Source organism: Hyla sarda, chromosome 2, assembly GCF_029499605.1.
Source record: "Hyla sarda isolate aHylSar1 chromosome 2, aHylSar1.hap1, whole genome shotgun sequence".
Classification (NCBI taxonomy): domain Eukaryota; kingdom Metazoa; phylum Chordata; class Amphibia; order Anura; family Hylidae; genus Hyla; species Hyla sarda.
In genome coordinates, this window is record NC_079190.1 from 431,976,630 (window position 1) to 432,001,772 (window position 25,143).

Here is a 25,143-nt window from a genome sequence, read left to right on the forward strand (position 1 = left end):
ATATTGCGAAAATTCGTACGCCAGTCTCACATAGTAGTATTAGAGCCTTATTTACACCACACAAGCTGGAAGCAGAGAGGGGTGATCACTGTGATGTGTATTGTGAAATAAAAAAAAAAGTGCTATATTCGCGAATAAAATTTTGTATTGCGAATATTTGCGAGCAACACTACTAGAGAACATCAGGCTTCCAGTTTCATTAGACCTGGCCCTAATACCATCAGGAGGTTGCAGTGGCTGAGTTTGATTGAATAAGCATGATATAAAATAATGGTTTCTGCAGGGCATGGACTAGTATAGGCCTTAGATATCCTATGTAGTAATATTAGCTTTGTAACATACATTGAAAGTCAATTCCTCACCATTTTCATATTAACAGATACATTTTTGGGGGAATTTTTGTGGCCACCCATGAGCCAACAGATTTTCTATAATTTATGATAGAAATTGGCACAAACTGCAGCTGAAATCTACGGTGCCCATATAGCCATAGATGCAGTTAATTTATTGTGCTGTGTTTTTTCTACTCTTCATGTATATAATGAACATGTTTTTTAAAGTAAATTGAAAACTTCTTTAACTTCCAACCAACTATGAATACTATGAATACTATGTCAATAATATTGTGATGCTTCAATGTACCGTATATACTCGAGTATAAGCCAACCCGAATATAAGCAGAGGTCCCTAATTTCACCCAAAAAACCCAAGAAAAGTTATTGACTCGACTATAAGCCTAGGGTGGGAAATACATTATCCCCCCATGTCATCATCCTCCCGTCATCATCCAGACCCCGTCATTAACACCCTGTCATCCCCCCCTTCCCCTTCATCATCCCCCCTTCATCATCACCGCCTGTCATCATCACCAACTGTCATCATCCCCCCCCCTTCATCATCACCGCCTGCCATCACCCCCCTGTCACCATCCCACCCCTTGTAAAAATTACCCCTTGTAAAAATAAAAAAATTGGGTCTACAAGAACATGCGAGTGTAAAAAATGAAGATTGTGAATTTTCTCCTTTACTTTGCTGCTATTCCTGTGAAACACCTAAAGGGTTAAAATGCTGACTGAATGTCATTTTGAATACTTTGGGGGGTGCAGTTTTTATAATGGGGTCATTTGTGGGGTATTTCTAATATGAAGACCCTTCAAATCCACTTCAAACCTGAACTGGTCCCTGAAAAATAGTGAGTTTGAAAATTTTGTGAAAAATTGGAAAATTGCTGCTGAACTTTGAAGCCCTCTGGTGTCTTCCAAAAGTAAAAACTTGTCAATTTTATGATGCAAACATAAAGTAGACATATTGTATATGTGAATCAAAATTCAATATTTTTATTTGGAATATCCATTTTCCTTACAAGCAGAGAGCTTCAAAGTTTGAAAAATGCTAAATTTTCAAATTTTTCATCAAATTTGGGGATTTTTCACCAACAAAGGATGCAAGTTACCATAAAATTTTACCACTGTGTTAAAGTAGAATATGTCACGAAAAAACAATCTCGGAATCAGAATGATAAATAAAAGCATTCCAGAGTTATTAATGTTTAAAGTGACAGTGGTCAGATGTGCAAAAAACGCTCTGGTCCTAAGGTGTAAAATGGCCTGGTCCTTAAGGGGTTAATAAATATGCCCCAAAGAGTGGATACTAGCCTTCTGCACGCTACTTTTTAGAGCTTCTTAGTAAATGCCACTTTCACTTATATTTTGGGGTACTCCAGTGTCTTAACACTATGAATTAATACTATGCATTAGCGGCTCGAGGAGGGGCACAGTAAAAAACAACCCTTTCTTTCTTCCGGAATCACTGAACTCTATTTCAGGCGCCTGCTGGTTTGGGGATGTGACGTCACACGGCCGCTCATTCAATCAGTGGCCACAGCGATGTCCCGTCTCAGCTGCTGATATGATGATCGGCCGTGTGACATCACATCAACAAAACCCAGAAGCGCCACACACTGGAAACAGCTCCGTGATACATACAGCAGCTTAAAGGGGTACTCCGGTGGAAAACTTTTTTTTTTTTAAATCCACTGGTGCCCGAAAGTTAAACAGATTTGTAAATTACTTCTATTAAAATGTTTTAATCCTTCTAGTACTTATTAGCTGCTGAATACTACAGAGGAAATTCTTTTCTTTTTGGAACACAGAGCTCTCTGCTGACATCATGACCACAGTGCTCTCTGCTGATATATCTGTCCATTTTAAGAACTGTCCAGAGTAGGAGAACATCCCCATAGTAAACATAGGTTGCTCTGGACAGTTCCTAAAATGGACAGAGATGTCAGCAGAGAGCACTGTGGTCATGATGTCAGCAGAGAGCTCTGTGTTCCAAAAAGAAAATAATTTCCTCTGTAGTATTCAGCAGTTAATAAGTACAAGAAGGATTAAGATTTTTTAATAGAAGTAATTTACAGATCTGTTTAACTTTCTGGCCCCAGTTGAATTAAAAAAAAAAAAAGTTTTCCACCGGAGTACCCCTTTAATTCACTGGACTATCCCTTTACATTCTGATTTCCCTTCCATTAAAGGGGTTCTTCGCTGCTCAGTGTTTGGAACAAACTGTTCCGAAAGCTGGAGCCGGTGCCAGGAGCTTGTGACATCATAGCCCTGCCCACTCATGACCTCACGCCAGCCCCCTCAATGCAAGTCTATGGGAGGGGGCGGGTCTATGATGTCACAAGCTCCCGGCTCCAGCGTTCGGAACAGTTTGTTCCAAACGCTGAGCAGCCGAGTACCCCTTTAAGGACAAGTCAATGGGGCACACGCCTATTGTGAACAGCAGTAAATGTAATCCATGTTGTTTATAGCCACAGCCCTAATAATCCTGCAAATAAATCTCAATGTATCTTTTATGCATCTAAATATTATTATTTTTTTAATCTTATTATAACTTTTAACCCTCCGAAACTCAAGATATCTACAAGTATTGATCAGAATCAGTCCCACAGGCATTTTATGAGTAATATATGTAGATTGTAGATCTAGGCATGAACAAGCACACACCTGTTGTTCCACATTCAGATACTAATAGGAAACTAATGCAATTCATCACACACATCTAAAGACACTATCACAAACGCCCACTATAAAGTACCCATCCAAAATGCAAACCAGGATGTTTGGGAAACATTTGACATGGCATAGAATAATTACATTTGTGCCAATCTTTCTAGCGATGCAGCAACATAATACTCTGTACAGGAGGGATACGCCAAATGGAAAAGGATTTAGGCAAACTAGAAGAATGGTCAGAACTCTGGCAACTGAAATTTAATGTGGATAAGATGGGATTTTGCTGCACTATTTACATAGCAGAATTTCTATGTCAGATGGCTCATTTCTGAGCGATCCTAGCGCCGACATGTTAACATAGTCTTAAAGGGGTTCTCCGGTATTAGAAAAATGCTTTCTTTTTTTTTCTTTTTTTTTTTGCAAAAACAGCATTACTCTGTCCACAGGTTGTGTGTAGTACTGCATACTAGTCCTATTCAGTTTAACCCCTTCATGACCCAGCTAGTTTTGGCCTTTATGACCCAGTCCATTTTTTCAAATCTGACGTGTCTATTTGAATTGCCTTTACCTGGCAAAGTGATTCAGAGACTCTTTTTTCAAGACATATTGTACTTTATATTAGTGGTAAATTTTTGCTGATACATGAAGCTATTTTTATGAAAAACTCTAAAATATTGTGAAAAATGTTAAAAATGTAATTTCTCTATGTTTGAAACTCTCTACTTGTAAGAGAAATAGTCATGCCAAATAAATGTAGTTATTAATTCACATCCACAACATGTCTACTTTATGCTGGCATCATATGTTAAGCATTCTTTTATTTTTTTACGACATTAGAAGGCTTATAATAATATGAGCATTTTTTTACATTTTCTACAAAAGTTCAAAATCACATTTTTTTAGGGACCACTTGAATTCTGTGTGTGTGTGTGTGTGTATATATATATTTTTTACTTCAGTACAACAGCTCCCTTTAGTGTCTGCCCTGCCAAGCACAAGATGCAGTAGCAGGTTTAGGACACTAGGGGGAGCTGTTGTACAACAAAACAGCTCATTTACAAAAATAAAATAAAAATAAAAAAATAAAATTACAGCACTCGCTTCACCCGGAAGTGAAGCATGCAGGAGGGCACAGCTGCGGGAGCTTGGGACCGGTAAGGGACACTGAGGACACTTAGCAGAGCAGTGTGTGTGTCCCGATCCCCGTGATCGGGATACACACACCGCTCTGCTCAGGATTTTCATTGTGAAACGCTGCCATCGGCTAGTCAGATTTGAAAATCTCATAGTAACGATCGCAGTGAGGGAGGGGGGGACGAAACCCCCCTAGGTCCCGAGGCAAGATGACTGGCTATCAGTGATAGCCACGGTCATAGGTCGGGAAAACCTTCCCGTCATGAAAATCATTTATGTCATGGGTCGAGAAGGGGTTAATGGAGTTAAGCTGCAATACCAGACAGTAGTGTGGACAGTAGTGGTGCTGTTTTTGAAGAAAAAAAAAAGGCTGCATTTTTTCTAATACTGCACAACCTGTGACAACTTGACAAGGTTGGTTCTACAAGTTGTCTCCACGTTCCCAACCCCTAGCTACTCAGGGTTCACCAACCTGGCTTGGCCATGCTTTTCCTCACTGTTACAGGATCTTTCCGTTTCCATTTCTGCAGCTCCTCTTGCATCTTGTCAATCTTGGCTGGGTTCAGCGCCCACAAACACCCTTTTCGGGATGAACTTCCAGATTTATTCTCCACTTTCTCAAAACACTTGTTTAGAGACAGGTTGTGACGCACTGAGTTCTTCCAACCATCTGGAGCAGTCTAAAAATACAAAAGGGGGGGGTATTTATTAATTGTTTTGGACTGAGTTTTTGTGTAATTTGTGTGTACTTATATTTTCGCATCTATTACTGATTCTCAATATTTGCAAATTTCCCATACATTTGTCAGCACGATGCTTTCAACAAAAGTGACCAGATAGGCATTTTTCACTGAATGAATTTGTCATGTGCAAAATATGCATAAAACCACAAATCTACACCACCCCAAACAGAGCTCTAGAAAAAGGTTTTCTTACATGTTTTTAATCTCACAGCCTTCTTTAGTGTATGTGTATGAAATGTATCACACATCGTGCAAGCTTTTAATATACATCTATATATATATATATATATATATATACACAAAAAAAGAGGATTGCAGCAGCACACATTGGTCAAAAAAATTGAGGCTCTTAGCGCACTTTTTGATCAAAACGTGTCCCCCATCCACCACGGGGAGGTGGCCTCATTTAGGATGGGAACCTAGCACAAATTCTGAGCCTAACACTCAACTATCCACTCACCTCTGCTGGGCATATAGCCTCTGACTGGGTGACATGCTGGATCCATTTAAAACTCCACCTGTGAGAAAGGGGGAGGAGTGCACAGCTAAAGAGGGTGCCATTTCCCCCTGAATTGTACATACAAGAAAAAAGAAAGATAGCCAGCACAACAGCCTAATACACGGGTGCACACTGCCATGGCATCAGAGTATACAAAAAAAGAGGATTGCAGCAGCACACATTGGTCCAAATTTTTTTTGTATACTCTGATGCCATGGCAGTGTGCACCCGTGTATTAGGCTGGGTTCACACTACGTTTTCTCCCATACGGGAGCGCATACGGCAGGGGGGAGCTAAAAGCTCGCGCTCCCGTATGTCACCGTATGCGCTCCCGTATGTCATTCATTTCAATGAGCCGGCCGGAGGGAAACGTTCGGTCCGGTCGGCTCATTTTTGCGCCGTATGCGCTTTTACAACCGGACCTAAAACCGTGGTTGACCACAGTTTTAGGTCCGGTTGTAAAAGCACATACGGCGCAAAAATGAGCCGACCGGACCGAACGTTTCACTCCGGTCGGCTCATTGAAATGAATGACATACGGGAGCGCATACGGTGACATACGGGAGCGCGAGCTTTTAGCTCCCCCCTGCCGTATGCGCTCCCGTATGGGAGAAAACGTAGTGTGAACCCAGCCTTAGGCTGTTGTGCTGGCTATCTTTCTTTTTTCTTGTATATATATATATATATATATATATATATATATATATATATATTATATAAATGTATATATTACCGCTGCAGCAGATTCCCATTCATTACAATGGGATTCTGCTGCACTGTGCACACAGCAGAATTTCTGCTGCAGATGTTTCTGTGAAGGAAATCCCGATTGTAGCGTCTGCATAAAGAATAGACATTTCTTCTCAGAAATGCCTTGCCGTCTATGAGACAGCACATTTGCTAGCGCCCGCCGGATCATTTAAATGTGCAGAATGTCCTGGCGTGTTTTCCAGATTGAAACTCCACGTGGAATCGGCCGTGTGAACATGACTTTAATAGTTTTTACAGAATTCCTCATAATTCCTATATTTGTGGGGTGATAATGAAAAAAACAAAAAAACAAAAAAAAACAAGACGCATTTGCCATTTTTTTTTATGTTACTATTGAAGGTAAATGAGTTTTCCTCCAGAAGGAAGGAAACTCTCTCTCTAGCATCACGAGACCTAAAGAATAAAACCAGTGGCCCACATTTATCAATGTCTTTAGTCTGTTAAAAAAGGGGCAAAAAAGGCGCAAGCAGGGTTTTTTGCGCCTTTTTTTGCCCCTTTTTGTTTACACAATTCTGCTGATTTTGAGTTGCAATTGACTGATTTTGGCAATAGACATGATATGGAAGGGATTTATCATTACCTCTTTTTGTAAAAAGGAGCAAAAAAAGGTGGAAAGCCACTGAAAAGTCTCTAAAACTACAACAGCCCAGACATGGGGGGACATGTATCAAAGATTTTACCCCTGTTTTGTGTGTATTTTTTTGTGCAAAATTTTGCGCAAGCCCTTTTTTTGCGCATTTTTTTGCCCACGTTTTGGTAGAGCATGTCCTCCAGATGTGGCCGAATCGGGGTACCTTGGAGTGACATCTATAGTACACATGGATTTATTAACTGTGTACTTTTCCTTTACACCAAAAATTTTGCTGCAAGAGCTGTTTTTTTTTGCGCAAATATAAGCCATCTTGGACTTAACGTAGCAAGATGCTCTAAATCATCGATTCTATTTTCCAAAGAGTGGATTGAGGAGATTACTATATTTACCCGCAATTTATGAAGCTCATTGCGCTTGGTTGATAAATTTAGCGCTTCTGCGCATAATTTTGAATTCGGGAAAAGGGGTAAAATGCTTCTACCATACACAAATAATGATACATGTCCCCCATGGTGTAGCTTTTTGGTGTATGTGTAGACAGAAATTTCAGAAAATGTGACCTGCACAAAATTTATCAAAGCTCTTTTACCTTTTAATAAATTTGGTGTTCCTACACATTATCAGCACACAAAAAAAAGGTGTAAAAAAATGCTTCTCTTGCACTGCAATGATAAATGTGGGCCAGTGTCTTCAGAATAATGCCTGAGGAGTTCTCTAAACAAGCTGACTTATTACAACTGTCCACATAGAAGAATGTGTCAATCTTTTCTTTTTCTTGTCTAACTTAAATGAATCCCCGGTGACACTTTAGGTTAATTCCTTAAAGACTTTGAAGACTTTTTCAGATTTATGGTGTCCTCTCCATGTAACATCCATCCATACAACCTCACATGTCAATTAGAAGATACTGAAGTCACTAAATCCAGAGAATTATTAATGGGGCCTACAAATTACTATTATAAATTATTTGTCTCAAACCTTTTTCTATTTTAAAGCAGATCTGTCTCCATCATACACTGACCCGATATAGGTCTGGGGGAACCAAATGTAAATAACAAATGTCCAACCAATTTCGTAACTCAAGTGTCATCTTAAGACAAGTTATTAAAGATAGTCATCTATGTTATATCTATGTCGTAGGTCTCATTCAGGCCAAGTCAGGGAAATAAAATCACTGATGAGACACATCAGTGTTGTTCGAACCCACTAGGACCGGCCGACTGTCTAATGTGTTTAGATGCCTATTATCTCTCCCTTGATAGATGATTCAGTGGAAGACAAGAATTGGGCATACTGCATTTCAGCTGCTTGATTGTTTTGTTCTTGGGTAGGTAAACTGCTGTCAGAGGAGTCTGTCACTGGCCTACCTCCCCCTTCCCATTTAGTACACATGAACATTCAGCTGAGACATAACTTCATGAGTAAAATGGAGAGATGGCTAGTTGACCATTTGTCGGACATCTATTGAAGGTATCTGGCCACTTTAGCTTCATGGATGCTTGGGATTATAACATTAAGGGTAAAATGGCTCCTGGCCATAAAATGAACCATGGTTTGTGCTGTACTTTTCCACACTTTTACCTGTTGTGTTTTATTTACATGCATTGTTGCAAACATCATAAACATTGTACTAAGACTTTAGAGTTTAAGGAAAAATGTTCATGCCACGGTCTTAAATAATTGTACAATAACCCTTAGAGATGAGCGAATTTTTTGAGAAATTCGATTCGGCCGACTTGCCGAATTTTCCCCCAAAATTTTTTTGGTCCAAATTTATTTGTGGCGAATTGCTATTAAAAGCAGCTATTCCTGTGCTACAGAGAGCCTCAATAGGGGTGTAGAACACTTTGTCTTGTTGTAACACGCATAGGGAGTTTGTAGTTAGTGAAATAATACTGTTATTCAGTAGGACATGCAGACTACAGGCATCGCTAATAGAATCACTGCCGCAGAGCGTCTGGATATGACAGCAGGAAGACCATATGGCATTAAAATTGAAGAGATTAAAGAGATTTTTTAAATGTAATTTTTATTTAATTTAATTTGAAATTATGTTAATTTCTTGAGTACCCATTCTTGTGAGCACCAAGCTGGCAGTCCGCCACGTGGCGAGCTACCACCTGTTGACACAGCCTGGAGGTGGCTGCAGCCTGACGAGAACAAAGGGCCTCACAATTGAAAAGATTAAATATATTTTTTTTTTATTGCATTTGGCCATGTTAACATCCTTCGGATACTCAATGAAAAAATGCCACAACTTAGAGTAGCTGATTTCCCCCCCAACAGTCCGCACTGACTGACTGCTGCTGCCACCGACTCCAGGGACCCCTGTTCTACTACCTCCCGGGCAGGTAGGCTGCGGCAAAGCAGGTGGTCTACCTCGGGCACATTTGGCTCCAGACTTCCCACTGCTGCCTCCATGCTGACTCACAAACATGCTACCACCTTGCTGACTCAACTGCTGCCTCACGGGCAACCTGCCACCCTCTTTTCCTGATGATGATGAAGCCCCTTCTGGACCCAGCTCCCAAGTGCGATCGGCTTCATCATCAGCATGTCACTGATGTCCTCCTCAGGTTCCTCAACAGTGTGTGCTTCAGGAGCCTGAACGCTCCCAACACCACCTCCCACGCCACTCTCCTCATCACTACTTGCCCGCCTAACAAAGGAAGCAGGGGATGTCTCCTCCACTTCTTGGCTGGGCAGTAGCTGCTGACTGTCCTCTAGTAGATCATCCTGACTAAAAAATGGAGCTGAACCCACAGCATAGGATACTTCTATGAGGGAGGGAACAGCATAGGGCAGAGGCAATTGGACTGCTTTTTGTCCATGCCAACTGATGGTTGTGTCTGAGGAACCCACCGACTGTTGGCTGTGGGTGTCAGATGTCACTTGTGATAAAGTGGATGACCGCGTTAACCAGTCAATGACAGCAGATGGGTTGCTGGTCGAGACACCACTGCTAGCGGATACCAGGAGCTCAGGCCTCTCGCTGTGACTCCTGCTGCCACTCGCCCCTAGTCTGCTGTGATCTCTGCCTGTGCCTGATGAATTTAGGCCTCTGCCACTCCTCTGTGCACGTCCCAGCACTTCTCTGCCTGACATACTTAGAGTGTATACGAGGGGAGTACAATGCGCTTCACTATGCTTAAAACAGTATTTGTCTAGAACAGCAGTAGGTGTGAACTTTTGGCTGGCCTTTCACAGTCTCTAGGCCCTTAAAAGGGTTCTCCGATGCTTAGACATCTTATCCCCTATCCAAAGGATAGGGGATAAGATGCCTGATCGCGGGAGTCCCGCCGCTGGGGACCCCAGGGATCATGCACGCGGCACCCCGTTTGTAATCAGTCCCCGGAGCGTGTTCGCTCCGGGTCCGATTACGGACGACCACAAGGCCAGCGGCGTGAGACGTCACGCCGCCGGCAGCGTGTCACGTCACGCTCCGCCCCTCAATGCAAGCCTACGGGAGGGGGTGTGATAGATATCAGGCCCCCCTCCCGTGGGCTTGCATTGAGGGGCGGAGCGTGACATGCATTGAGGGGCGGAGCGGCCTTGTGGTCGTCCGTAATCAGACCCGGAGCGAACACGCTCCAGGGACTGATTATAAATGGGGTGCCGCGTGCATGATCCCGGGGGTTCCCAGCGGCAGGACTCCCGCGATCAGGCATCTTATCCCCTATCCTTTGGATAGGGGATAAGATGTCTAAGCACCGGAGAACCCCTTTAAGACTTTAACAGGAACAAAATGGTACACAACTTAAATGTTCATATGTGGTATGCACTTATGAAGGGACTATAATCCGCTCCAGTACAGTTAAAATAGTATTTGACTACAACACCAGCAGGTGTGAACTTTTGCTGGGCCTTTTACAGTAAATAGGCCCTTGAGACTTTAAAAGGAACAAAATGGTACACCCCTTAGATGTACGTATGTGGTATGCACCTATGAGGGGAGTACAATGCGTTCCAGTATGCTTGAAACATTATCTGTCTAGAACAGCAGCAGGTGTGTACTTTTGCCGGGCCTTTCACAGTAACTAGGCCCTTAAGATTTTAACAGGAACAAAATTGTACACCACGTAGATGTACGTATGTGGTATGCACTTATGAGGGGAGTACAATGCGCTCCAGTACGCTTAAAACAGTATTTGTGAACAACACCAGCAGGTGTGCTGGCCTTTCACAGTAACTAGACCCTTGAGACTTTAACAGGAACAAAATGGTACACTTCTTAGATGTACGCACAGGTTACACTTAATGAAGGACAATGCACTTTTAGTGCTCTGCTCACCCTAATTAGCTGGCTACTATTAGCTTTTCAATTGTTGTACACACCAGTGCTGCAGCACACAGTCGCTGTGTACTACACCCAAAATTGCACTTTCTCCATCTCACTCCCTTCCCTATCAGTGCTTCTAGGCTGGATTTGGGCTTGAGGTGAATCACTGCTGTAATACACCCACAATTGCACTTTCTCTCTCAATCTCTCTCCCTTCCCTATCAGTGCTTCTAGGCTGGATTTGGGCTTGAGGTGAATCGCTGCAGTAAAAAAGCTTTTCTGTGCAACACACTGCTCTCTGTCCCCCTCTTTCTGCAATACAACGCTGATGTGAGTGGCCGCAAGATGACTGCTGATCATATAGGACTGTGACATCACAGGGGTGGCTGGCTGCTGATAGGCTGCATGCTGCATGTGATTCAAGGTCATCCAGCCTACCCTTGTTCCCGCCTTTCCAGGATTCCTTGCCCCATGTCCTCACATGTGGATCCACCATTTTAGATGCCCTGGAGCCTGAACCGCACTAAATGGAGTTTAATGAAGCGATGTGCGCGATTGAATGGCGGTGATATTCGCATTCGTTGCAAATTGAATTTTTCCTGAAAATCGTAAAGAATTCTGATTCGGCAGATTTGAGACGCTCATCCTTAATAACCCTGACTGAAGTATGGCAGACAGCTTAAATGCTATCTTCTTGCAGGAACACAATTTTATTACGTAAGACTCATAGGAATAAAACTATAATACCCTAGATAATATATATAGAGCCCAGAAAGGATTCCATTTCTTACTTAGCCAGCCCATAAAAAGAGTTGTGTCAGTGAGACAAATGTCAAATGCCGTACATCTCTTTTATAGCTGTGTCTGTGTCTCCGTTCATAAGAACAGACATATTCAGCCTTCTATCAAACCGTTTCCACCCCAGATAATTGCATGGAATTTTCATTCCCTTTAATGGATTGTTAATACTGGGAGGGGCTTGGATTTCCAGCAATTAATTGTAGTCGTAAAATAAAAAGACCACCCCCTTCCATAGCTGTTATGGTATGTAGGAAAGAAGGATAGGCATGGTGCTAAACATTGTATTACTGATTCCGGGAACATCATGCTGTTAGATTATTCCTCTCCCTGATCTAGGAATTCTACAATCCCCTCCATGTCTGGTTTAAAAAATATATTTTTAAACTTCCTGTCTCAGGATCCTTACATATCAGCCGGGGTAATACTTGACTAAAAAAATAGCCTCTCCTTGTGGTTACACCAGTACAGTGATCCCTCAACTTACAATGGCCTCAACATACAATAGTTTCAACATACAATGGTCTTTTCTGGACCATTGTAAGTTGAAACAAGACTCAACATTCAATGCTACAGACAGTCCAGATCTGTGAAACGTGTCAATGGCCAGAAGAACTGACCAATCAGAATGGACATTTTACTGGTAAAACCCCTGTATTACTGAAGCGTATGCACTGACTGATGTCTGGTACCGCCCCCTACAGTACAGGGTGGTATTACATGTTCTGTACTCTTTACCTGTACCAGGGTTACCTGCTCCTTATGACACCAGGTTTGGGGCGACTCCATGTTACTTTTTTAGGACATTGTGTACTGTACAGGACCCCGAAGAAGCTCCTGTCCTCTACATAGACCAATGTTTCCCAAGCAGGGTGCCCCCAGCTGTTACAAAACTAAAACTCCCAGCATGCCCGGACAGCCTTTGGCTGTCCGGGCATGCTGGGAGTTGTAGTTTTGCAACAGCTGGAGGCTCCCTGCTTGGGAAACACTGACATAGACAGTGATTACAGCTCCCAGCAGATCTTTCTTACTTTTATATGTAAGAACTTGCTTTATCTATATTAGTTATCTACTTATTTTTCTTTAATTCTCACTTTTTTCTATTTTTGGATGACATTTTGGTGACTTCAGAACCAATTACCAGGTTTCCATAGAGTTATGGTCTCAACATACAATGGTTTCAGCATACAATGGTCGTCCTGGAACCAATTAATATTGTAACTTGAGGGACCACTGTACATTATACAGTATAGTCAGCGTATTGGTGTATAATACTTCAGTTCTCCTGTTGTGGTGCTGCAGGACTACTTAACACTTGCTATTCTTTGTTTCGCCAAAAGCAGTCGCTAAAGTAGTTCTTTAAATTTTGGCAGGGTGTACAAAAAAGCAGATGTGTCCACGCATATTACTCTTATTAATTCTCTTTCTGCTTTGGGGCAACAAATGTAATTATTACACATTCCTGACGGGTAATGGTTAATAAACAGAACTATGAGGAAGCTACGCTACGAGCGGGACTGTCAGGACTTCATGATTGTCATAAAAGTCTTCTATGCGCAGACTTAGTTTTCTTAAATGTTTGTCTATGTGTCAGGTTGGATAGCTGAGGGTTATATATGGGAGTTGTTTTGCAAACCAAACTTTACTCTAATGAACAAATTATAGGGTAAGATGTGGACGGGATGTACTAGCTGCGGTGATCTTACCTTGAAATAGGGAAAGTGCTCAGTCATAAAATTGTAGATCTCGCTTACAGGAAGACTGCCTGTTTTACTATTCTTCAAAGCCATAAATATCAGGATGCTTTGGGAAAAACAAAAAAAAAAACAAAAAAAACAAATGAATCTGTCAGCGTCAATGAAATAATCTGTACAGAAGTGTTCTTAGCCAGCCTTAAAGGGGTACTACCGTGGAAAACTTTTTTTTTTAAATCAACTGGTGCCAGAAAGTTAAACAGATTTGTAAATCACTTCTATTCAAAAATCTTAATCCTTCCAGTACTTTTTAGGGGCTGTATACTAAAGAGAAATCCAAAAAAGAAATGCATTTCCTGTGATGTCATGACCACAGTGCTCTCTGCTGACCTCTGCTGTCCATTTTAGGAACTGGAGAAAATCCTAAAATGGACAGCAGAGGTCAGCAGAGAGCACTGTGGTCAGGACATCACAGGAAATGCATTTCTCTTTGGATTTCTCTTTAGTATACAGCCCCTAAAAAGTGCTGGAAGGATTAAGATTTTTTAATAGAAGTGATTTACAAATCTGTTTAACTTTCTGGCACCAGTTGAGATTAAAAAAAAGTTTTCCACGGTAGTACCCCTTTAAAGAGTAGCTGTAATGGCTCTGGCATGCCTGTTTTAGTAAATACTTGTATTTCAATAATTTAGTAAAATCTTTTCTTAGAACACCACATTGTGCTTTTCCTTTATTATTCCTATTATTCCTATTTATTAAAATATTGGAATAAATTTACAGTGTAGGGTTTCTCTAAAATACTATACAGACTGACACTATCAACGATAATTAAACAATGTCAGACTGTATACCCGCTGTACTGTATGTGGAATTGAAGAGAATTGGCACAAAACAGAATTCTAAATAAGATACCTTAAAGGGGTACTCCACTGGTCAGTGTTTGGAATATTTAGTTCTGAACTCTGTGTGCGTGCTGTGGGGGTCGGCCACGCCCTTCATGACATCACGTCACTGCCCCTCAATGCAAGTCTATGGGAGGGGGCGTGGCAGTGCCTCCCATAAACTTACATTGAGGGGTCATGGTTTGATGTCATGAGGGGGCGTGGCCGACCCCCGCAGCACACAGAGTTTGGAACTCAATGTTCCAAATGCTGGCCAGTGGAGTATCCCTATAAAACTGGTATTTTATAGGGCATTAACAGATTTGTCAAGAGAGCAGACAGGTCCTCCTTAAAGGGAACCTGCCATCACTTTCATGCTGCCAGAACGAGTCATAGGGGCAATCCACCATGGCTTCTCCCTGCCCCCTTCCACCCCTGTTTGAGTATCGGAAGGGATCTATCAATTAAGGCCAATGTGACAGGCAGAAGTCTCTGGGGATCTCCCCTTTTGAAAAAAAAAAAATGTGTGCCATCGTCATCTTTGTAGGGCCACATTTCCATGGCTCACAGATGACCAGCTGTGTCCTTCACCTATTATTTCCCTCCCCTCCCCTTGTAGATTGTAGGTCCTCGTGGGCAGGTCCTTCTCTCCCCTTATATCAGTTTGTCATTTACTGTTTTACATTTGTTGTACTTGTGAATGAGTTATTTGTATGTCATATATATGTTTTAACCCCTTATCATATGTACAGTGCTAAAATAAATAATCAGAATAATAATGGATTTAGATGTTTTTACTTGTGCATTAGGGAATAGTTTCTCATGCACTAGCAACTGGTGCAGGTTTTTGTAAGAACCGAATATGCTAATTAACACCTACCCATACTATTGCCCCATTGACAATCCGGAGTCTGAACAGACTTTCAATTGTGTGGTAATTGTCCAGTAGGGGGTCCAAATTCTCATTACCATATCAGCAGCAAAACTAACTGCACCAATAGCAGTGGACTGGGGTGAAGAGTACTCAAATTCATGAAGCAGCCTCATTTCTGCTGTCTAATAGAAGTTAAAGGGATTGGCCTCTTTTATATGAAATATCAGTCTTTAAAGGGGTACTCCAGTGGAAAACATTTTTTTTTAAATCAACTGGTGTCAGAAAGTTAAACCGATTTGTAAATTACTACCTTCAATAATTTTGTTATGCATTGTCACATATGAACCTCGCCATTTCTCATTGGGATACGGCCAGTTTTATTTACTATTGTAATTGGATTATGTACTTATGTGAAATTGAAATTCATGAATACAAGAAATGCTTAGGTGACTTATATTATTAGAGGACAAACGAGTTACTGAACCAGATTAAGAGAATAATGATATGTTTTCTTTTTTCTTGTATATGTCTTCGGAATATGTTTCTTCTTTTTTCTGAATGTCATATTGTAAAATTATATACAAAATATATAAATAAACAGTTATATAAAAAAAAAATCTTCGTCCTTTTAGTACTTATCAGCTGCTGTATGCTGCACAGGAAGTTCTTTTCTTTTTGAATTTATTTTCTGTCTGACCACAGTGCTCTCTGCTGACACCTCTGTCCATGTCAGGAACTGTCCAGAGCAGGAACAAATCCCCATAACAAACCTCTCCTGCCCTAGACAGTTCCTGTCATGGACAGAGGTGTCAGCAGAGAGCACTCTGGTCAGACAGAAAAGAAATTCCAAAAGTAAAGAACTTCCTCTGTAACATACAGCACCTGATAAGTACTGGAAGGATTGCGATTTTTAAATAATTATTTACAAATCGGTTTAACTTTCTGGCATAAGTTGATTTAAAATTTTTTTTTTCCCACTGGAGTACTGCTTTAATACAAGTGTATTTAAATAGTCTAGAAATCTGACTTTAATAATGCTACCTTCATGCCTGATGGGCCATACTTCTTAATAATGAATGCTCGCCTCCCTGCTCTGCCATCAGTACATTGCAGCTTGAATGGTGAACCTGTCCATAAGACGTCTTCACACACCTACACATTACTATGAGGCCTCCATAGGAATATATTGTGCACCACTGCAATGGAGGCCACATAGTGACGTGTACTGTATGTCCCATGTGTGCAGACATCTTATTGACGGGATCACCATCCAAGCTGCGATGTACTGCAACCCCTTTAATAGAGGGGGCTGATGGAAAGGAGCAATACTTGACCGCGGGATTACACATACAGTTAAGTCATAGTCTGTTCCCATGGAAACCCATAGTGTAATATATATTTATTTCCTAATGTATAAATATACACAATGTTATTTTATAAAATTTGCTACCTGTAGGAATAAATGGGTTTTGGGTACAGGGGTTGCTGGGATTCCATGCCAGCTTGTGGTGCAATCCTTTGGTAAGGATAATGCGATGTAGAAATGTATGTAACAGGATAGCTTCCTCCTGTGGAATACTAAGGGAAATACAAAACATAGTTAGTGCAGCATTTACAACAATGTACAGAGATTGCAATGTATTATTCTAAAACTCTACAGGTTCTTATCAATTCATACTGGCTTTTATGAGCTTGTGTGGATTTCTATCATTTACAGTAATTTACAGTAATCTCTGGCATAAATCATAGAAGACCTGTGTTGTGGGTGAGTGCGGGAAACCATGTCTCTCTGCATGGCCCACGCACTTCACCCTCACCATTTACAGACTCAGCCCCTGTTAAATTGATATACCGTATTTTTCGCCGTATAAGACGCACTTTTTTTTCCCCAAAACTGGGGGGAAAAAGTCAGTGCGTCTTATACGGCGAATACACCCCTATCGCGGCGGTCCCTGCGGCCATCAACGGCCGGGACCCGCGGCTAATACAGGACATCACCGATCGCGGTGATGCCCTGTATTAACCCTTCAGACGTGGCGATCAAAGCTAACCGCCATGTCTGAAGGGAAAGTGACACTAACTCGGCTGTTCAGTCGGGCTGTTCGGGACCGCCGCAATTTCACCGTGGCAGTCCCGAACAGCCCGACTGAATAGCCGGGTTAGTGCTTACAGGACACCGGGAGGGACCTTACCTGCCTCCTCGCTGTCTTCTCCGTTCAGGGATCCCCTGTATGGCCGGCGCTCTCCTTCCTCGTCATCACGTTGTCGCGTACGTGCGTCGCCGTGCGTAACAACGTGATGGCGGCGACGGAGAGCGAGGATACCTGTTCGGTAGCAGAGACGTTCCGGAGCGACGGGGACACGGCGACAGTGATGGAGCGACATCCAGGGCAGCGGTGACGGGTCCGGAGCGGCGGGGACACGTGAGTATTACCTCCTATGCAGTGGTTAGAGATGAGCGAACTTACAGTAAATTCGATTCGTCACAAACTTCTCGGCTCGGCAGTTGATGACTTTTCCTGCATAAATTAGTTCAGCTTTCAGGTGCTCCGGTGGGTTGGAAAAGGTGGATACAGTCCTAGGAGACTCTTTCCTAGGACTGTATCCACCTTTTCCAGCCCACCGGAGCACCTGAAAGCTGAACTAATTTAGGCAGGATAAGCCATCAACTGCCGAGCCGAGAAGTTCGTGACGAATCGAATTTACTGTAAGTTCGCTCATCTCTAGCAGTGGTCTTCAATCTGCGGACCTCCAGATGTTGCAAAACTACAACTCCCAGCATTCCCGGACAGCCAACGGCTGTCCGGGCATGCTGGGAGTTGTAGTTTTGCAACATTTGGAGGTCCGCAGGTTGAAGACCACTATTGGGTTCAAAATCTTAATTTTTTTAAAATTTTGCACCTATAAATTGGGTGTGTGTTATGCGCCGGTGCGTCCTATAGGGCGAAAAATACGGTATTCTCGTTTTTCTCTTATCAAAGCTTATCGTGAAAAGTTGTACTATTTTATTGACACTGTTCATTTATTTAGGTACTGTAAAACCAGAAAATTTTGTAGGGTAAAATTGAAAAAATTCACTGTATTGTAAAACTTTTTGTTTCTCTCCTTAAAAATGAAAAAACAAAATCAAATAAAACGAATCTTTGCATTGCCGTGTTGTGAGCCTTTTATTTTTGTTTTATTTTTTCACCTACAGAGCTGTGTAAGGGCTTATTTTTTTGTGCCAACATATGTAGTTGTTTGTCGGACCAATTTGGGGTAGATACATGTATATTTTAAGCTCTTTTTATTAAATTTTATCTGGTATGTAATCAGCATTTATGAAACTTAATGATATATTTCAATAGTCTGGACAATTCCACAGGCAGCTATACCAAATATAAAAAAAAAATTCAGTTTTGTTTTTGTTAGTTTTATTAGTTTGTATTTAAAAACATGGGAAAAGGGGTGACTTAAAGGGTACCTCTCATCAAAAAAACTTTTGATATATTATAGATTAATGTATGCAGAATAACTTTACAATTACATGTTATTAAAAAATATGCTTCTTTCTATTTAATTTTCCACTTTGAAGAAATTACCACTAGGGGTCTCCCTACCAGTCCTGGCAGCAAGCATTTCAGACTCATGCTGGAGTCCTAAACACTACGAGCTGCCAGTCTGCTTTGTTCACAAAGGAGAACACTCAGAGCTGCCAGCCTGCTTTGTTCACAGCCTGTTTGGCTGTGAACAAAGCAGGCTGGCAGCTCTGAGTGTTTAGGACTCCAGCATGAGTCAGAAATGCTTGCTGACAGGACTGATCGGGAAAAATACAATAGAAAGAAGCATATTTTTCATTAACATGCTATTGGAAAGTTATTCAACATTCATTAATCTAAAAATATATCAAAAGTTTATTTGATGAGAGGTACCCTTTAAATTTTTAACACGGGCCGTAACATCAAGAGGGGGCGGAGCCGTGAAGTTAGGTTGCTCCGGTCCCGGCGAGTTTGCTCTGTGCAGTAATGAGAGCGGGGTGCTGCAGCCGAGATCCTGGGGGTCCCCAGCGACCAGGCATCTTATCCCCTATCCTTTGGATAGGGGATAAGATGTCTAGGGACAGAGTACCCCTTTAAGTAGGCTGTAGACTGCCATGACAACTTATTGACACCCCACAACTGCATTTGGAGGTGCCAATAGGATCTCTAAGACACTTCTGTTGCTTTGAGGATGGAAAGAGACATTGCGTTTTTGTAATAATAATAATAATACAATTCCCCAAAAACACATACTTACTGCATGATGTTTTGTTGGGACAAAAATGCTGTGGCCAGATTTAGCTGGGAGTCAATAAGGAAATATTAAATATTATTTATTTTAAACTTGAACATGTAAACACATACTAACACAAGATATGTGCATGTACACATAAGAATGTGTAGTAAGTATGAACTCTATATGATGTATGTATGAACTTTTTTTTAAGGAAGTGTTGAGCATTTGGGTCAGACTTTAGGAAGTCAAAAATATACATTTTCATGCATCTTAATAAAAATAATTGTACAAAGGTGCCTTTGCATATAAGGTGTTGAGTGCCAGATGTCTACATTTAAAATACTGTACATAGGTAAGGGGCTTATTATGATTTTATTATTTGTTAAAAATTGTCCTGGCTGCTAAAGGTGCGAAAGACCAAAAAATTCCTGTCAGCAAACAGTTAAAGGTCCAACCTGCTGATCTGTTTAATTTATCATGAAAGGATGTGGAAAGGTGTGGACATAGGAGATGAAGGCAATATATGGCCAGAGATTATCTTTTTATATAACCAATTAGGAAATCTGACTTCAAAGAACAAGCATACGCCACAGTTTTATTGAGGGTGGGAATATGCGACAAATTAAATAGCTCTGGAATGATTTTCTTAATTTATTGGGCGATATTAAGACATTTCATAGTCAATTACATTGTAGTATTGTGCATTTACCATATAAAAATTTACATCAGCTCATAGATAGTGACATCACGAAAACCAAGTCTTCGGCATTTGTACATCAAATCAGGAGATGAAACCAAAGATCAAATCAGGAAAAAATATTTTTTAAGTAAATTCAGACCAAGAGGATTTGTTGTCAAAATTTCAGCAATTTTCCCATCCATTTGAACGGAGCTTACAGGAACCGATGTACTTGACATCAAAACAACTAATTTTAAATGAACAGAACTGATATTTGGTCTCAGAAACTTCTGCAACAAATGTGCCAGGGCCAACAGCATTTTTTTTAAAAAAAAACACATGGTGCTCTAGGTATGGCATTTTTTTTCCATAGGCTTTCTGTAGGGCTTTTTACACTTTTTAATTTGCTTGTCATCATCTACATCTACCTTTTGATATATTATAGATTAATGTATGCAGAATAACTTTCCAATAGCATGTTATAAAAAAATATGCTTTTTTCTATTAAATTTTCCACTTTGAAAAAAATGACCACTAGGGGTCTCCCTACCAGTCCTTTTTTATAGATTTCAGACTCATGCAGGAGTCCTAAATCTCAGACAGCAGCCGGAACACAGACAAACTCACCACTGCTCACTGCCAGGGAGCAGTGCTGTGCTTGTCTGTGTCCCAGCTGCAGTCTGAGATTTAGGACTCCAGCATGAGTCTGAAATCTATAAAAAAGGACTGGTAGGGAGACCCCTAGTGGTCATTTTTTCAAAGTGGAAAATTGAATAGAAAGAAGCATATTTTTTAATAACATGCTATGTGAAAGTTATTCTGCATACATTAATCTATAATACCGTATATCAAAAGTTTTTTTGATGAAAGGTACCCTTTAAATCAGTCCAACACGGAAACTACCCGGCACTGTTACTTCACATATGGGACTATTCATCTAACTACTGCAACTGTATGACCATTCTGGTGCTTCTTATGTAGAGGGAAATATAAATCCAATGCAGAGATGTTGAAAAATGGCGCACTCACCCGGTTTTTGATAAAGAAAACTTCTTTATTGCATCAAACGAATCTTGGTGTTCTCATGGAGTGCGGGAGAGCAGACAGGAACAGGGGGGTGGGGGAGTGGGATGAGCAATGGTCCGTATCGCGCAGACAGCGCTTCGTCAGGACTGACGAAGCGCTGTCTGCGCGATGCGGACCGTCGGCCATCCCACTTCCCCACCCCCTGTTCCTGTCCGCTCTCCCGCACTCCATGAGTCTCCCGCACTCCTTGATTCTTGGCACGAATCTTGGCATTCACATGGAGTGCGGGAGAGCGGACAGGAACAGGGGGTGGGGGAGTGGGATGGCCGACGGTCCGCAGGGGCCTGACGAAGCGCTGTCTGCGCGATATGGACCGTCGCCCATCCCACTCCACCACCCCCCTGTTCCTGTCCGCTCTCCCGCACTCCATGAGAACGCCAAGATTCGTTTGATGCAATATAGAAGTTTTCTTTATCAAAGACCGGGTGAGTGCTCCATTTTTCTACATCTCTGCATTGGATTTATATCATCTACCATTAATTTCACACAATTGGACAATTCCCATTTAGAGTTATGGGGTCAGGACAAGCGCTCCAACAACAATGGATTGACCCAGCACTCCCACAGAAATGAAAAAAGCGCGTATAAACACTGTTCAGGTAATTGTGGGGGGTCCCAGCATTCAGGCCCCCCGCGATCAGATACTTATCCCTTATCCTGTGGTTAGTGTAAATTGTATTTCACTGGAAAACCCCTTGAAAACATTGATACCAGCTGCATTGTATGGCATAGCTATAGGGAGTTCAGAGTTTACAGTCACACCGGGATTAAAATACACAAAAAAATAGCAATTTACAGCATTTTATATAAAATACATAAATCTCATATTTCCAAAATAATAAAGTTATAAATATTTCTCCGATTTTCCCGTTATTTATGCCATGTGCAACAGCCATTCTGTCATTATTTCTACATATGTTATCAAGAGTGTTAATGATATTTGATAAGCTGAGACAGAGCCCTCATTTGTATGTCTGCACCTCTAAAGATGACACTGTCACGGCCATTAATCATTGCACACGAGGACTCAACCACCTGCGGATATGTGCACCTGGCTTCTTTTCCATTTATGAAATGATATATTTGTATTCTCAAAATATTGTGTTAAACGTAAAGATAAAATGTCTTATAAGAGTACCTATTATACAATTTACGTATTCTGTAAGAATTATATTTTGCTATTGGTTCCTATGAATTATGGTCATCAGGGTCTCAATGCTCAAGCAATTATACAGCATAGAAGAAATATTTAAAAAGTTATTGTTACCCCATCCATATTACTAGGACCAGAGATATTGATATATTTTTTAGCCATCCCTGATTGTCTTCTAGAATATTGTATCTTCTAAACTTTTTACTTGTCTGTCGTGACAATTTATTATTAAACCTTGTACCACTTAATTTTGTTAACTTCCTGCTTCATTGCATTACCCCCTATTTCACTCTCTTCTTTTGTTATTCTTCAGTTTATCCATAAGGCCACGTTCACACGATGGAATTTCCAGGTGGAATTCTGCATAAGAATGCTATATATATTGGCATCACCGCGTGAATAAATGTCCGAACTATCAAAATATAATGTTAATGATCCTGTTCAGTGAACGGCGTAAATGTAAAAAAATCTAAAAAGTCCGAAAATGCTTCTTTTTTGTCACATTTTATTCCCAAATTTTTTTTATAAAAAGTGATCTAAAAGTTTTATATATGAAAATGTGGTATCAATAAAAAGTACAGATGACTGCGCAAAAAAGGAGCCCTCATACCGCCGCTTATACGGAAAAATGAAAATGTTATAGTTGGTAAAATTAGGGCGATTTTATATTACTGATTTTGTACAAAAAGTTTGAGATTTTTGTAAGCCGTACAAAAATAGAAAAGTATCTAGCCATGGGTATCATTTTAATCGTATTAACCCACAGAATAAAGAACACGTCATTTTTACCGTAAAGTGTATAGTGTGAAAACCCTCCAAAATGTGCTGAATTGTGCTTTTTCATTTAAATTTCCTCCCTAAAAAAATTATTCTTTGGGTTCGCAATAAAGTTTTTGGTAAAATTAGGGGTTTCATTACAAAGTAAAATTGGTCAAGCAAAAAACAAGCCCTTATATAGGTCTGTAGATGGAAATATAAAAGAGTTATGGATTTTAGAAGGTAAGGAGGGAAAAATGAAAACGCAAAAATAAAATTGGCCTGGTCCTTAAAGGGGTACTCCGCCCCTAGACATCTTATCCCCTATCCTCAGGCTATGGTCTGATCGTGGGGGTCCCGCCGCTGGGGACCCCCAGGATCTTGGCTGCAGAACCCCGCTGTCATTACTTCACAGAGCAAACTCTGTGCGTAATGACGGGCAATACAGGGGCCGGAGCATTGTGATGTCATGGCTCTGCATCCCTCTTGATGTCATGGCTCGCCCCCTCAATACAAGTCTATGGTGGCTGTCACGTGGGTCGGATGTCTAGGGGTAGATTACCCCTTTAAGGTCAAAATGGGCTTGGTCCTTAAGGGGTTAAAGGGGTAATCCAACTCAAAAATGTATTCTCTGTCCACATGCTGATTGTTGGGTAGCTGACCGCTGATCATGAGAACAAAGAGGACTTGTCCTTATGACTAAATAAAGCACAGCACATGTGTGCACAGGCTTCTAAACAATGTCCCAGATTTGCCATTGTAGTCTAATAGTAAGCAGGAATATGTATCTTGTTCAGCGGTAGTGTATTTACAATTGTGGCGCATGGGCTATGGTAATTTTGGCACTACATGTCTGATCCTGCAAACATGCTACTTGTTTAGACCTTCTTTATACCAGTGGTATTTGCTGCCACAGCCTTACGTGCCACAATCTGACATTATTATTGTTTCATAGATCTGACTTTTAAGTTGGATAGGATAGGGGGTAACTCTTTTAGTTGGGAATACCCCTTTAATTTTAACTGTCTGTTAATAGATGATGAGGATTGTATGGCGCCATAACTCATGTTTTAGGTATAGATGTTTCGTACACAAGGTCTATAGCCAGCACTAAGCGGCACTGTTCCATAAAGCAGAGTGTTGTATAGTAGGATATAGCGACACACTAGAGAATTCCTTACAAAAAGGACGTGCAAAAGACATTACTCAGAAACAGCTCTATAATCTCTTCCCCTATTTTATAGGAACATACCAAACAAATCTGAAACATGTAATGATGAATCATTTAGGTTATTAGTCAGAAGGCATGTCTCCCTGGATAGAAAATGCCCTAATTCGATCCTCAATTGAAAGAAGCAATGCAGAGACTTGATAGCACACGCAAGCCTTAAAATAGAAGTCAGTGAGAACATTTTATTATCTTGTATGTAGTCTTGCCAAACACATGTAGTAAGTAATTTTTTATATTTGATTGGGACATATTTAGCCAAATTGTATTTTATATATACTTCCCTACAGTATAGACGGTGGGGCTACGAGAAAAAAAAATCTCTGTCTTGTCTTTCCCTGTATAGTTATATAACATAATATGCCAAAGGAAAACCATTATGGCTTATGCATAGTATACACTTGGCCTGTTTGCCAAGAAGCAACATTCAATGGAATACAAGGAGTTAAATTATATTGATGTATGTTTAGTAATTGTTACTGGCAATGTATAAAGTAGCTGCCATTGCAGCTTCCACAGGACTTGATTTCTAGATTCCTCAGTGTCAACACTAATTTAAGGGATTTGCTAGAACTAAAAGGTTGATGGTCTATCTATCCTATGGTTGGCCATTAATATTTATATAGTTACCGTCCAACCAGAAGTATAACAGAACCATCTGTGTCTCAATTCAAAATCTGTATCTGGGCCCCCCACCTGTCACAT

The 25,143-nt window shown here is 40.9% G+C and overlaps 1 protein-coding gene across 2 annotated transcripts in view; it reads right to left on the reverse strand.

The window, feature by feature from the left end:
• Window positions 1–25,143, reverse strand: part of FOXN1 (forkhead box N1) — a 155,317-nt gene that overhangs the window by 4,481 nt on the left and 125,693 nt on the right. For both annotated transcript variants that reach the window (XM_056559106.1, XM_056559107.1), the window contains 3 exons: window positions 16,733–16,860; window positions 13,540–13,636; window positions 4,624–4,831 (listed from right to left, as the gene is read on the reverse strand). In XM_056559106.1, coding sequence (XP_056415081.1) covers window positions 4,624–4,831; window positions 13,540–13,636; window positions 16,733–16,860 — 433 coding nt within the window. The remainder of the gene's footprint in view (window positions 1–4,623; window positions 4,832–13,539; window positions 13,637–16,732; window positions 16,861–25,143) is intronic.